This window comes from Stenella coeruleoalba, assembly GCF_951394435.1.
Source record: "Stenella coeruleoalba genome assembly, chromosome: 1".
In the NCBI taxonomy this organism is placed as follows: domain Eukaryota; kingdom Metazoa; phylum Chordata; class Mammalia; order Artiodactyla; family Delphinidae; genus Stenella; species Stenella coeruleoalba.
Genome location: NC_137169.1, coordinates 108,022,920 through 108,038,475, shown reverse-complemented (window position 1 = coordinate 108,038,475; position 15,556 = coordinate 108,022,920). Strand labels below are relative to the sequence as shown.

General features: G+C 37.5%; 1 protein-coding gene across 3 annotated transcripts in view; it reads left to right on the top strand.

Moving 5' to 3' along the window:
• The window catches only part of GOLPH3L (golgi phosphoprotein 3 like), a 37,442-nt gene extending 22,408 nt beyond the window's left edge, over positions 1–15,034 (top strand). The window contains exons 3-5 of one of the 3 annotated variants that reach the window (XM_079936611.1): positions 1,236–1,367; positions 2,830–2,944; positions 12,637–15,029. In XM_079936611.1, the coding sequence (XP_079792737.1) occupies positions 1,236–1,367; positions 2,830–2,944; positions 12,637–13,064 (675 nt within the window). In that variant the 3' untranslated portion in view covers positions 13,065–15,029. Of the gene's footprint in view, positions 1–1,235; positions 1,368–2,829; positions 2,945–12,636 lie in introns of all 3 variants that reach the window. The other 2 variants (XM_079936610.1, XM_079936612.1) reach the window with 2 other exon arrangements.
• Positions 15,035–15,556: the final 522 nt, after the last annotated feature.

Sequence of the window (15,556 nt, the reverse complement as noted above, 5' to 3'; positions counted from 1 at the left end):
CTAAACCAAACTTCCGGGACTTCCCTGGTGGTGCAGCGGTTAAGAATCCACCTGCCAGTGCAGGGGACACGGGTTCGAGCCCTGGTCAGGGAAGATTCCACATGCTTTGGAGCAACTAAACCCGTGCGCCACAACTACTGAGTCTGCACTCTAGAGCCTGCAAGCCACAACTACTGAGTCTGCATTCTAGAGCCCACAAGCCACAACTACTGAGCCTGCGTGCCGCAACTACTGAAGCCCACATGCCTAGAGCCCGTGCTTCACAGCAAGAGAAGCCACTGCAATGAGAAGCCCACACACCACAACGAAGAGCAGCCCCCGCTCGCTGCAACTAGAGAAAGCCTGCGCAACAACAAAGACCAAATGCCACCAATAAATAAATAAATAAATAGATTGATTAATTAAAAATAAATAAACAAACAAGCCAAATTTCCTATAGTGATTTATGCCTGTCTCTTCTACTCCATTTTCGGTTGAGCTTTTATTTAAATTTTATATTATCACAGAAAATTTTCCTGGAGTTTGTATGGTCTTTCCAGCTACATTTTCAGCTCCTTAAGACAGTGGCTATTAACTATATACCTTTGTATTCCCTATAGTTCCTAGGGAAGAGAAACTAACATTTAAGTGCCCATGATATGCCAGGTACCATACTAAATGGTTTCTTGTATATATCTCACTTATTCCTCACAATAAACTTATAAGGATAGATATCAGTGCCCCCATTTTACAGATGAGGACATTGCACTTGAGAAAGGCTAAGTAACATACCCACGGCATTTAACTAGTCAGTGGCAGAGCTGACTACACCACCCATCAAAATAGCTTGCAAATAATACATGTCTTGGAGGCGTAAAAGGCTCAAATGATTTATACATTTTTCTACTTGACCTATTTGTATTCCACTCTGAAATTTAGAGTGTCATGGAAACAGATATCAAAGAAACCAAAAGTCTTCTCAAAAATTAAAATTTGGCATGCCAATTGTTAACTAACAGCCAAACCACAGGAATTCACAAAGACCTTGAAGTTAGACAGAAAGTCATACTTTGGGGTAGGGGGGTTAGATTAAGGGACTTAAAGAGATTTTTTTCATTTATTTTATACGTTGCCTTGAGTTCATGTAATGTGAAGTGAAATGAATCACACAACAAAGTGGACCATTCTTTGGGTGCTTACCGCAAGTCCATATCCCTTTCAGAACATTCTTTCTCTTCTCTTTTCCCCTTTCCTAGGGTTACACATCTTTCTGGAATGACTGCATATCATCTGGCCTGCGAGGGGGCATCCTGATAGAGCTGGCCATGCGAGGTCGAATCTATCTAGAACCCCCCACCATGCGTAAGAAGCGACTACTAGACAGAAAGGTAGAGCGTCCTCTGCGAACATCCTCTTATGAAAGGGCAGATATCAACAGTCCATTTTGGATGAATAGGAAGATTTGAGTAGTGAGACAATATAAATATTACTTATTCAGTTGTCCCATTGTCTAGCAGGTTTAATTATCCTGTAGCAGGGAAAGAAATCCAAGTATCCATGGTCAAAAGAGTTATAAGAAATTCATGATTTTGTCTTCCATTTTTATGCAGAAAAATCACATTAGGATGGTGTTGATTATTTTTCTCTATATATCTGTACCTATAATATTATGAAATAGAGTATTGTATATGAAGAGGCAAACGTGGGTCAAGTGCAGTCTTTACTTAACTCTGATCATCCTCAGATAACCATTCAATTTCCCTCCTTCCAAGTATTTTGCAAGTTCTCTCTAGCCTATGAGGTATACCGCTCTCTCCATTTTCTTACTACTCATTTTTCCACTCACAACTTCACTGTCATACTCAGCAGTCTACTGAAACTACATTCTTAGGTGTCACCAGCTAATTTTCAGGCTTCCATTTATTTTTCTCTTTTAACCTATATGTGGTGTTCAACACTTTTGACTACCTCTTACTTGAAACTTTCTGTTCTTTTAAAAAATTATTTATTTATTTATTTGTTTGTTTTTATTTGGCTGCGTCGGGTCTTAGTTGCAGCATGCGGGATCCTCATTGCACCATGCGGGCTTCTCTAGTTGTGGTGCCTGGGCTTCTCTCTAGTTGTGGCATGTGGGCTCAGTAGTTGCAGTGCACGGGCTTAATTGCCCCACAGCATGTGGGATCTTAGTTCCACGACCAGGGATCAAACCTGCATCCCCTGCATTGGAAGGTAGATTCTTAACCACTGGACCGCTAGGAAAGTCCCATCTGTTTTTGACCTTTGTTATATTACATCTTCTTGCTTCTCTGGCTGTACCCTATTTCCTTTACTTTTCCATTCCTTAACATCTAAGTCTCAGTTTGTATCACTTTGTATAACTTTTGGAGATATCATTTACTTTTACAGCTTCATCTATCACCCCCATGATATATTAACTCCCAAATTTCTAGGCCTGTCTTCTTTTTCCACCCCCAGGAACATAGTTAAGTATTGTCCAGACATTTCAACTTGGCTTTCCCATATCAGTTAAAACCAAACTTCATCAACTTTTCCTGACTTTCCTATCTTTACTAATTGTTTCACAAGTTGGTTTTCCAGGCTCAAAGAGTTATTGAATCTTTTCTCCATTATCATTTATATCCAGTTTGTCATTGGGGCCCACTTCAAATGTTTTTTTATCTCCCTATTATCACCCCATACTAGATTTTAAATTTCTGAGGACAGAGAAAATATGTTATGCTGCTTTGCATTTCCTTTGACTTAACCAATAATATATGTATAGCATATTGAATAACTTTAATTTGAATGAAGTATATCAACCAGGGTCTCTTGTTTCTTCTTTTCTGAAAGGTACTACTAAAGTCAGACAGCCCAACGGGTGATGTTTTACTGGATGAAACTCTCAAACACATCAAAGCAACTGAACCCACAGAAACTGTCCAAACATGGATAGAGCTACTCACTGGTAAGATGACTCAGAATGATTTAAAAATCCCACATTTTATAATTTTTATCCTACTCTTAAGGTTGGGAGAAGAAGTATAGAAGGTCAGGGTGCTGCGTAAGATATATATGGTTCACTGTTTAACTGTACTAATGAGGGACAAAAAAGACATGATTAATCAGTACATAAAGTTTTCCAGAGCTTCATCTTACCTCTTTCCACCTCATAAGCTCACAAGAAATTTTTTAACAACCATGTTGATGTATAATTCACATCCCATACAGATGACCCATTTAAAGTATACAATTAAATGGATTTTAGTATATTCACACAATTGTGCAACCATCATCACAACCTAAGTTTAGAACATTTTCATCATCCCCAAAATAAACCCCATACTCATTAGCAGTTTTCCCCACATTTCTCCAACCCTCCTGCCCAGCTACAGGCAACCACTAATCTACGTTCTATCTCTGTAGATTTGCCTATTCTGGATATTCCATATAAATGAAATCATACAACTTATGGTTTTTTGTGACTAACTTCTGAGGATAATATTTTCAAGGTTCATCCATGTTGTGGCATGTATTAGCACTTCATTCCTTTTTTTCTCAAGGGCAAGTTCAAAAACTTTAATATGAATAATCAAGCCTAAGGCATAATATTTTAGGAGAATATTCCACAGGGCACTTTGAGATCCCAGCCAGTGTCACCTTCTGGAACAATTTTTTTTTTTTTTTTTTGCGGGCCTCTCACTGCCACGGCCTCTCCCGTTGCAGAGCACAGGCTCCAGACGCGCAGGCTCAGTGGCCATGGCTCACAGGCCCAGCAGCTCCGCGGCATGTGGGATCTTCCCGGACTGGGGCACGAACCCGTGTCCCCTGCATCAGCAGGCGGACTCTCAACCACTGCGCCACCAGGGAAGACCTGGAACAATTTTTTTAACTGAAGGTTTTATTGAGACATTTGTATATTCACATGCAGTTGCAAGAAATAATACAGAAAGATCCCTTTATATGCTTTGTCCAGAATCCCCCATTGGTAACATTTCTCAAAATTTTAAAATATGACAACCAGGATACTGAAATTGATACAATCCACCAATCTTATTAGAATTTCCCCCGCTTTTTTTTTTTGGCCACACTGCATAGCATGCAGAATCTTAGTTCCCCAACCAAGGATCAAACTTGTGCCCCCTGCAATGGAAGTGCAGAGTCTTAACCACTGGACCACCAGGGAAGTCCCAAGAATTTCCCGTTTTAATTTGACTCCTTTTTATTGCCAAATAATATTTCATTGTATGGTTATACAACTTTAATTACTTATTCATCAGTTGATGGACATTTGAGTTATTTCCACTTTTTGGCTATTATGAATAGTGCTGCTATGAACATTCATAGACAAGTTTTTGTGTGGACATGTTTTAACTTTGGGGGGGTATATAGTTAACTTTTTATTGTGGTAAAATATACATATTTATTATCTTAATCATAAGTGTACAATTCAGTGACATTAAATACAGGCACAGTGTTATATAACCATCACTTCTCTCTACACTCAAAGCTTTCACATCATTGCAAACACCCCTCTTCCTCCCTCCCCTCATTCCATCTACTTTCTGTCTCTATGAATTTGCCTGTACTAAGTAACTCATATAAGTGGAATCATATAATATTCTCCTTCTATGTCTGGCTTATTTCACTAAGCATGTTTTCAAGATCCATTCATTTTGTAGCATACATCAAAATCTCATTCCTTTTTATGGTTGAATAATATTCTACTGTATGTGTATACCACATTTTGTTCATTTCATCTGTTGATGTACACTTGGGTGTTTCCATCTTTTGGCTATTGTGGATAATGCTCCTGGGAACATTTTTGTACATATATCTGTTCAAGTCACTGCTTTCCATTCTTTTGGATGTATATCTTGGAGTAGAATTACTGGGTATGTGATAGTTCAATGTTTTGAGAAACCACCAAACTGTTTTCTACAGAGGCTGCACTCTTTTACATTCTTACCAGCCAAGTGTGAAGGTTGCAGTTTCTCCACATCCTCATCAGCACTTTTTATATTCTAATTTTTGTTTTGTTTTGTTTTGTTTTTAATTATAGCCATCCTAGTAGGTGTGAAGTGGTATTTCACTGTGGTTTTGATTTGCATTTCCCTAATGATTAATGATGTTGAGCATCTTTTCATGGACCATTTATATATCTTCTTTGGAGAAATGTCTATTCAGGTACTTTGCCCATTTTTGAATTGGCTTCTGTTGTTGTTGTTGAGTTTTAGAAGCTCTTTCTATATTCTAGATAGTAATCCCTTATCAGATATATGATTTGCAAATATTTTCTCTCATTCTGTTATTTCTTCATTTTATTGATAATAACTCTTGATGTACAAAAGTTCTTAATTTTGATGAAGTCCAACTTATCTACTTGTTGCCTGTACTTTTGGTGTCATATCCATGAAATCTTTGCCAAATCTAATGTCATAAAGATTTTCCCCAGTGCTTTATTCTAAGAGTTTTATAGTTTTAGTTCTTAAATTTGGTTCTTTGATCCATTTTTACTTAATTTTTGTATATGATATAAGGTAAAGGTTCAGCTTCATTCTTTTGCATGTGGATATGAAGTTTCTCAGAACCATTTGTTAAAAATACTATTCTTTCCCCCTTGAATGGTGTTGGCAGCCTTGTTGAAAAATCAGTTGACCATATCTGTGAGGGTTTATTTCTGGGCTCTCTATTCTATTGCATTAATCTGTATGTTTGTCCTTATGCCAGTACCATACTGTTTTACTTACTGTAGCTTGGTAGTAAGTTTTGAAGTTGGGAAAGTATGAGTCCACTAACTTTATTCTTCTTTTTCAAGTTATTTTGGCTGTTCTGGGTCCCTTGCAATTCCATATGAATTTGAGGATCAGCTTTTCCACTTCTGTGGAAAAGGCTGTTAGAATTTGATAGGGATTGTGTTGAACCTGTAGATCTCTTCGGGTGGTATTGCCATTTTAACAGTGTTAAGTCTTCCTGTCCATTAAAAGAAGCTCAGTCTGTCTTTCCATTATTTATGTGTTCTTTAATTTCTTTAAGCAGTGTTTTATAGTTTTCAGTGTACAAATCTTCCACCTCCCTGGTTAGACTTATTCCTAAATATTTAATTTTCTTAGACACTATTATAAATGAGATTGCTTTCTTAATTTCATTTTCAGATTATTCATTTCTGATATATAGAAACAACTGATTTTTTGTGTGTTCATCTTGTACCCTGCAACTTAGCTGTGTTTATTAGCTCTAGTAGCTTTTTGTGTACTTTGGGGGATTTTCTATCTGCAAACAGAGATAGTTTTAGTTTTTCCTTTACAATTTAGACGCCTTTAATTTTTTCTTTCTTGTCTACTAGCTCTGGCCAGAACTTCCAGTAAATTGTTGAATAGCAGTGGTAAAAGCAGGCATCCTTGTCTTTCTTGTTCCTTGACCTTTGGGGGATCTTTTACAATTAGCTTTGAGGTTTTCATAAATACTCTTTATCATGTTGAGGAATTTTTCTTTTACTCCTAGTTTCCTAGAAGTTTTTATCATGAAATGGTGTTTGTTTTTCTCAAGTTGCTTTTCTGAGTCAAGTGAGATGATCATGTGGGGTTTTTTTTCATTCTGTTAAATGATGTATTACATTGTTTGACTTTTTATTGAGTTAAAATTGGCATAAACATTATATTAATTTCAGGTGTACATCATATTGATTCAATATTTGTACATATTATGAAATGATCACCACAATAATTCTAGTTAGTATCCATCATCACACATAGGTAGTTTTTTTTTCTTGTGTGAGAACTTTTTAAAAAAAATATTTATTTCTTTGGCTGCACTGGGTCTTAGTTGCAGCACATGGGATCTTCATTGCTGCATGCAGGATCTTCATTGCGGCATACGGGACCTTTTAGTTGTGGCAAGTAGGATCTTTAGTTGTGGCATGTGAGCTCTTCGTTGTGTCATGTGGGATCTAGTTCTCCAACCAGGGATCGAACGTGGGCCCCCTGTGTTGGAAGCATGGAGTCTTAACCACTGGACCACCAGGGAAGTCCTGAGAACTTTTAAGATCTGTTTTCTTGGAACTTTCAAATATATAATACAGTGTTATTAACTATAATCACCATGCTGTACATTACATCCCCAGGATTTATTTATTTTAAAACTAGAATTTTGTATCTTTTGATCTCCTTCACCCATTCTGTCATTCTCCCCCTCCCTGCCCCTAGCAACTACCAATCTGTTCTCTGTATCTATGATTTTGGAATTTTTTGTTTTTGTTTTACATTCCACATACAAGTGAGATCATAATAGTATTTGTCTTTCTCTGTCTGACTTTTTTTTTTTTATAGATTTATGTGGGCATTCAGCCTCACTTATTTATTTTATTTTATTTTATTTTTTAAAAAATATTTATTTATTTATTTGGTTGTGCTGGGTCTTTGTTGCAGCAGGCAGGCTCCTTAGTTGCAGCTCGCAGCCTCCTTAGTTGCAGCAGGAGGACTCCTTAGTTGCGGCTCGCAGGCTCATTAGTTGCGGCAGGCAGGCTCCTTAGTTGCAGCTCAAGGGCTCCTTAGTTGCAGCATGTAACTCTTAGTTGTGGCATGCATGTGGGATCTAGTTCCCTGACCAGGGATTGAACCCAGGCCCCCTGCATTGGGAGCACGGAGTCTTCACCACTGTACCACCAGGGAAGTCCCTCTGTCTGACTTACTTCACTTAGCATAATGCCCTCAAGGTCCATCCAGGTTGTCATGAATGGCAAGATTTCCTGTTTTTTATGGTTGAATAATATTCTGTTATATGTATATGTGTTCATATATGTATGTGTGTGGTGTGTGTATATACATATACCACATTTTCTTTATCCATTCATCCATAATTGATATTTAAGTTGCTTCCATGTCTTGGCTATTATAAATAATGCTGCAGTGAACATGGGGTGCATATATCTTTTCAATTCTACTCAGAAGTAGAATTACTAGATTATATGGTAGTTGTAATTTTAAGTTTTTGAGAAACCTCTATACTGTTTTCTTTTTTTGTAATTAAAAAAATTTTTTTTAATTTTATTTATTTTTTTGGCTACATTGGGTCTTCATTGCTGCACGTGGGCTTTCTCTAGTTGCGGTGAGTGGGGGCTACTTTTCATTGCAGTGCGTGGACTTCTCATTGCAGTGGCTTCTCTTGTGGAGCATGGGCTCTAGGCGCGCAGGCTTCAGTAGTTGTGGCACGCGGGCTCAGTAATTGTGGCTCATGGGCTGTAGAGCACAGGCTCAGTAGTTGTGGCGCACGGGCTTAGGTGCTCCGCGGCATGTGGGATTTTCCCAGACCAGGGATTAAACCATGTCCCCTGCATTGGCAGGTGGATTCTCAACCACTGCACCACCGGGGAAGTCCTATACTGTTTTCTGTAGTGACTGGGCCAACTTACATGTTCACTAACAGTACACAAGGGTTCCCTTTTCTCTATATCCTCACCAACAGTTGTTATTCTTGGTCTTTTTAATATTAGCCATCTTAACAAATGTGGAATGATATCACACTATGGTTTTGATTTGCATTTCCTTGATGATTAGTGATGTTGAGCGCATTTTCATGTGTCTTTTGGCCATTTGTATGTCTTCTTTAGAAAAATGTCTATTCAGGTCCTCAGCCCATTTGATTTTCTGTTACATTCCTGGGATAAATTTTACTTGATCAAGGTGAATAATCATTTTATTACGCTGTTGGATTCAGTTTGCTAATATTTTATTAAGAATTTTGCATCTATATTCATAGGACTTATTAGTCTGTAACTTTCTTTTCTTGTGATGTATTTTTTTAATTTATTAATTTATTATTATTTTTTGGCTGCATTGGGTCTTTGTTGCTGCGCGCGGGCTTTCTCTAGTTATGTCGAGTGGGGGCTACTCTTCATTACGATTCACAGGCTTCTCATTGCGGTGGCTTCTCTTGTTGTGGAGCACAGGCTCTAGGCGCACAGGCTTCAGTAGTTGTGGCACACAGACTCGGTAGTTGTGGCTCACGAGCTAGGCTTAGTTGCTCCACCTCATGTGGAATCTTCCCAGACCAGGACTCAAACCCATGTCCCCCTGCATTGACAGGCAGATTCCTAACCACTGTGCCACCAGTGAAGTCCTCTTGTGATGTCTTTATCTGGCTTTAGTATCAGGATAATCCTTGCCTCACAGAATGAGTTAGGAGGCATTCCCTCTTCAGTTTTTTGGAAGACTTTGAGAAGGATTTGTGTTAATTCTTGTTTAAATGTTAGGTAGAATTCACTGATGAAGCCATCTGGTCCAGGACTTTTCTTTTTGGGGAGGTTTTTGATTACTGATTTCATCTTTTTTTTTTTTTTTTTTTGCGGTACGTGGGCCTCTCACTGTTGTGGCCTCTCCCGTTACGGAGCACAGGCTTCGGACGCGCAGGCTCAGCGGCCATGGCTCACGGGCCCAGCCGCTCTGTGGCATGTGGGACCCTCCCGGACCGGGGCACGAACCCGTGTCCCCTTCATCGGCAGGCGGACTCCCAACCACTGCGCCACCAGGGAAGCCCTGATTTCATCTTTTTACTTGCTATAAATCTGTTGAAATTTTCTATTTCTTCATCAGTCAGTTTAGATAATTTGAGTGTTTCAGGGACTTTGTCCATTTCTTCTAGGTTATATAATTTATTGGCTTACCATTATTCATAGTATTCTCTTATAATCCTTTTTTTAATCTTTGCAAGGTTAGTTGTAATGTCCCCACTTTAATTTCTCATTTTAGTTGTTTGTATCTTTTCTCTTTTTCTTTGGCAGTCTACCTAAAAGTTTGTGAATTTTGTTGATCTTTTCAAAAAACCAACTCTTTGTTTCTTTGGTCTTCTTTGTTGTTTTTCTGATCTCTCTTTTTGTTCATCTCTTCTCTAATCTTTATTTCATTCCTTCTGTTAGCTTTGGGTTTACTTTGCTCTTCTTTTTCTAGTCCATTAAAGTGTAAAGTTAGGTGATTGATTTGAGACTTACTTTTTTAATTTAGGCATTTACAGCTATAAATTTCCCTCTGAGCACTGCTTTCACTATATCCCATACATTTTAGTGCATTGTGTTTTCATCCATTTCTAAGTATTTTCTAATTTCCCTTGTAATTTCTTCTTTGACCCATTGGTTGTTTAAGCTTGTTTAATTTACACATATAGGCAAATTTTCATTTTCCTTCTTTTACTTATTTCTAATTTCATCCCATTGTTGTCAGAGAAGGTACTTTGTATGTATCTTTTGAAATCTGTTGAGATTTATTTTATGGCCTAACAAGTGGTGTGTCCTGGAGAATGTGCCATGTACACTTGAGAAGAATGTGTATTCTGCTGTTAGGTGGAGTGTTCTGTATATGTCTGTTAGGCTTAATGAGTTTATTATGTTGTTGAATCTTCTATTTTTTAATTATTTTCAGTCTACTTGATCTAAGTCTCATTGAAAATGGGGTGTTATAAAACTGTCTACTTCTGACTGTTCTGCCCATTTTGCTTCATATATTTTGAGCCTGTTCTTAGGAGTGTAAATATTTATACTTGTTATATCTTCTTGTTGTACTGAACGTTTTATTAATATATAATGTCTTTCTCTGTCTGTCTTACCTTACATAATTTTAAATCTATTTTGTCCAAAATTAGTATAGCCACCCCTGCTGTCTTTTGGTTACTATTTGAATGGAATATCTTTTTCTATCCATTCACTTTCAGCCTATCTGTGTCCTTTGATCTAAAGTGAATCTCTCATAGACAGCATATAATTGGATTATGTTTTTTAACCCATTCTGCCAATTTTTTCGTACTATTAAGTAGTTTAATCCATTTATATTTAAAGTAATTACTGATAAGGAGACAGTCAATTCTGCCATTTTGCTGTTTGTTTTCTTTTTTAAATTAAAAAAAATTTTTAATTAATTTTTTTATTTATTTTATTTTTGGCTGCATTTGGTCTTCATTGCTGCACACAGGCTTTCTTTAGTTGTGGAGTGGGGGCTACTCTTCGTTGTGGCACACGAGCTTCTCATTGCAGTGGCTTCTCTTGTGGAGCATGGGCTCTAGGCCCACGGGCTTCAATAGTTGTGGCACACGGGCTCAGTAGTTGTGGCTCGCAGGCTGTAGAGTGCAGGCTCAGTAGTTGCGGCACACGGGCTTAGTTGCTCCACAGCATGTGGGATTTTCCCAGACCAGGGCATGAACCTGTGTCCCCTGCATTGGCAGGCGGATTCTTAACCACTGCACCACCAGGGAAGTCCCTTTTTTTTTGTTTTTTGTTTGTTTTTTCCTTCAGCCTCGCCACACAGCTTTCAGGATCTTAGTTCCCTGACCAGGGATTGAACCCACACCCTTGGCAGTGAAAGCACAGAGTCCTAACCACTGGAACACCAGGAAATTCCCTACATAGTGTTTATTATATGTTGCTAGATTTGTTTGCTAGTATTTTGTTGAGCATTTTTGTACCTATATTCATAAGGGGTATTGGTCTATAGTTTTCTTGTGAAGTCTGTCTCCAGTGAATAAACTGGGTGAACCAACACACACCCAATAAATAAACATTTTCTCTCATTTCTTGGTTTACTTCCATCTAGTGTGCTTTTGCATTAGCAGGAATATCTAAGTGAGAGTAATCAGAAATTACTCTGATTTCCTTATCAGAGTAATACTGTGTAGACTAAGGAAGTGTTCCCTCCTCTTCCTCTTCTTTTTTTTTAAGCATTTGTGAAGGATTGGCATTAATTCTTCATTAATGTTTGGTAGAATTACCAGTAAAGCCATCTTGACCACACTTTTCTTTGTGGGAAGTTTTAAAGTTACTATTCAATCTATTTACTTGTTATATATTCAAACTCTCTCTTTCTTGTTGAGTTGGTTTAGGTAATTTCTGTATTTCAAAGAATTTGTCCATTCTTCTAGGTTGTCTAATTTGTTGGCATCCTGTTTTTCATAGTATTTCCTTATAATTCTTTTTATTTTTGTAAGGTCAGTAGTGATGTCTCCTCTTTCATTCCTAATTTTAGTAATTTTGAGTCTTCTCTCTTTTTTCCTTGGTCACTCTAGGTTTGTCCTTTTTTTTATCTTTTCATTGAACCAAGTTTTGATTTGATTTTCTCTGTTTCCTCTCTAATCTTTATTATTTCCTTTCTCCTGCTTGCTTTGGGTTTAGTATGATCTTCTTTTTCTAGTTTTTTAAGATAGAATGTTAGGTTATTGATTTGACATCTCCTTTTCTAATATAGCATTTGGATCATAAATTTCCCTCTTCGTACTGCTTTAAGCTGCATCCCATAAGTTTTGGTATGTTGTGGGGTTTCTTTCATTCAACTCAAAAGTATTTTTTAAATTTTCCTTGTGATTTCTTCTTTGACTCATTGGTTATTTCAGATTGTGTTGTGTAATTTCCACATATTTTTTAATTTCCCAGATTTCCTTCTGTTATTAATTTCTAGTTTAATTCCATTGTGATTGGATAGCATACTTTGTATGTTTTCAGTCCTTTTAAATTTATTAAGGTTTGTTTTATGGCCTGGCATATGGTCTATCCTGGAGAATGTTTCATGTGCACTTAAGAAGAATGTACATTCTACTGTTATAGGGTAGAATATTCTATAGATGTCTTCTTAGGTCTAGTTGGTTTATAATGTTGTTCAAGCCTTCTATTTATTTTTCCCATAGGTGAGACCTGGAACCCTTTCAAATTACAGTACCAGCTGAGAAATGTAAGAGAGAGAATTGCAAAGAACCTAGTAGAGAAGGGTATTCTAACCACTGAGAAGCAGAATTTCCTCCTATTTGACATGACTACTCACCCAGTGACCAATACAACAGAGAAGCAGCGACTAGTGAAAAAGCTTCAAGACAGTGTCCTAGAGCGGTGGGTAAATGACCCTCAGCGTATGGACAAGCGAACACTAGCACTACTGGTGCTAGCCCACTCCTCTGACGTGCTAGAGAATGTCTTCTCCTCTCTGACAGATGACAAGTATGATGTGGCAATGAATCGGGCCAAGGACCTAGTGGAACTGGACCCTGAGGTGGAGGGGACAAAGCACAGTGCCACAGAGATGATCTGGGCTGTGCTGGCAGCCTTCAATAAATCCTAAAGCCAGCAGGTGGGTTTCTCCTTTTCCCTTACTGGCCAGTGACTGTCAGAGACACCATCAGCAAGCTTTGTGTGATGAGATGTTTTCCATCATGTTTTTTCCTTCTCTTGAATCAAACTCGTTATTTGGGGAGAGCAACTTCAAGGCTCCTGTATAGACCTTGACTATTATAAGCAGACTTTATTTTTCCCTATACTTCCACTCCAGAGGTGAATAAACTGGGTGAACCAACACACACCCAATAAATAAACATTTTCTCTCATTTCTTGGTTTACTTCCATCTAGTGTGCTTTTGCATTAGCAGGAATATCTAAGTGAGATTTGGATTTCTCTAGCCACAGAATGTGAATGAGATGTAGAGCAAACCATTTATCATATTTTTAAAATTTTATTTTCCATTTTAAGTATATGTTTTCAGTCTGTCTCTCAGGCTCTGCTAAGTAATGTAGCTTGTTGAAGTAACCATCTCTTTGAATAAGGGGCAATGGAAACAAAACTAATTTTCGGAGCATATGGTCTCTGGGATATAAATGTGTGTCCCGCTAGTGGTTTTCTCATTTTTCCTTTTCTAACCTAATGAGAATATTCCAAATGTGATTACCTGGTTCTCACAGTCCTAGAACCAGAAATATATTCTCTACTCTCTCTCAGCATTATCCTACTCCATCATTCATTAGAACAGAAGTCTAAATGAAAAAAATGTATCTCTCAACCACCTTCTTCAAGCAGTCAGCAATACAATTTGCAAAGGGAGGTGGCATCAGAATTTCCTCTCTTTAGCACATGACTATCCTGATTCCTCCTGACTACTTTAAATGTCCCTGCTCTGATTGAATTTAGGGAGTTGTAAATTTCAATTGCAGAAAGCAGCATCCTGAGTCCAGACAATATATCTAAACTCTAGATCTTCTTGTTCCCTATTTTGGCTTCCTACATAAATTGATAGATTCTGTCTATATTTAAGGGTTCTGGAGGTACTTTTATCTATATTTAATCCACAGATACCCTTCTAGTCATTAGTCTTGTCTCAACACAACCATCTGTCTAACCAAATCGCTAAAACATTTTTTAATTCAGTAGTGAATGCAAACAGAAGCTTATTAAGAAAAATCCTGTTTAGAAGGGCAATTTGTTCTTAAAAGCATCCTGATATAAAGTCCAGTATTTGGGAATATAAAGAGGACAGGCACCAGACTGTGCTAATGTCAAGCATTTGTTATGCTGATACTTTTAATGGATCTTGCCTCTTGACAGCTACAGAGAAACGGGCTATCAAAGGGCTAATACAGATGATCCAGACCTGACATCAAATCTTCCTGATCAGAAGTAATTAAATGAATGATTGTAACTTTCATCTTCTCCCCTAAACCTGTCTAGCTCCACAAAATTCCCAACTCAATTAACTTTCTTTTTTCACTTTTAGGTATCACTTAGGTGACTGGAGATATAAATTTTAAAGTGAAACAAATTCTTAAATGTGAAGCTGAGTAGAGCTTCAGTCTGGCTCTCTAAAAGTATAAAAACCAGTCCCTGGTTGCCTCTACCTGACTTAGTTTTTTCTTTCCATATGAAAACAATTCAGCATGAATTGAAACCAGGTTTTCCTGTGGAAAGTTTCAGCTTGATTGGGAGAGTAGAAGTTGAGTTCTTTCTAGCAACTCTTGGTCAGTGTTTATTTTTATATTGTATCTCGATAAGATGAAGATGTCTTCAGTTTGAATCTGCATAATGTTCACTGCAAAACACCTTTTCATTTAATGCATATGGCCTTCACATTTCTGTATAATAAAGATTATTGTCTCTGGTATCTCTGTGCAGTTTTACAACTTCAGTTATTTTAACTGGAAATGAGAAGTTTTCACACAATGCCAGTAACACTCCCGGTTTACACTAGGATACTAGCCTCTGTTTCATCCTGTGTGGAAAATTAGGCATACACAAATATTACAATTGTAACATATATATACTGGAGGGCAGGGCATGTTAAGTCTAACCCGAACACCAGCTAATGTAAAGTCTGAATAGTGTCTCCATCTCAAGCAAAATAAGTTACCCAATTACACCATTATTACCATGAAAATAATGAGTATATTCTATCCTATTAATAACTACTTGCACGTGACACGTGAACTTACTGAAGAGCTGAAAGCCTTAGGTTGCAAGTGTAGGTAACATACCTAACTATAACAGAGTTAACAATGTGTGAAAAGAAAGATAATTGAGCTTGTAATTGGCTTCTTGTTCTTCACTTTTATAATGTCTACAGCATAAAGGACAATAAGAAATGTATTTACTAGGATTGTTTATACTTGTTATTTTTATTTCAGAAAAAGTATATTGTTTTCCCATAAGTCATCCTTTGTAACAATGTTTCTCAAAATGTGGTGCATCAAAATAACCTTTGTGGGAGTGAGTACTTTGCCAAAATACAGGTTCCTAGTAAATCAGTCTCTGGGGTTGGGGGCTTAGGAAGCTGCATTTTAAACATAGTC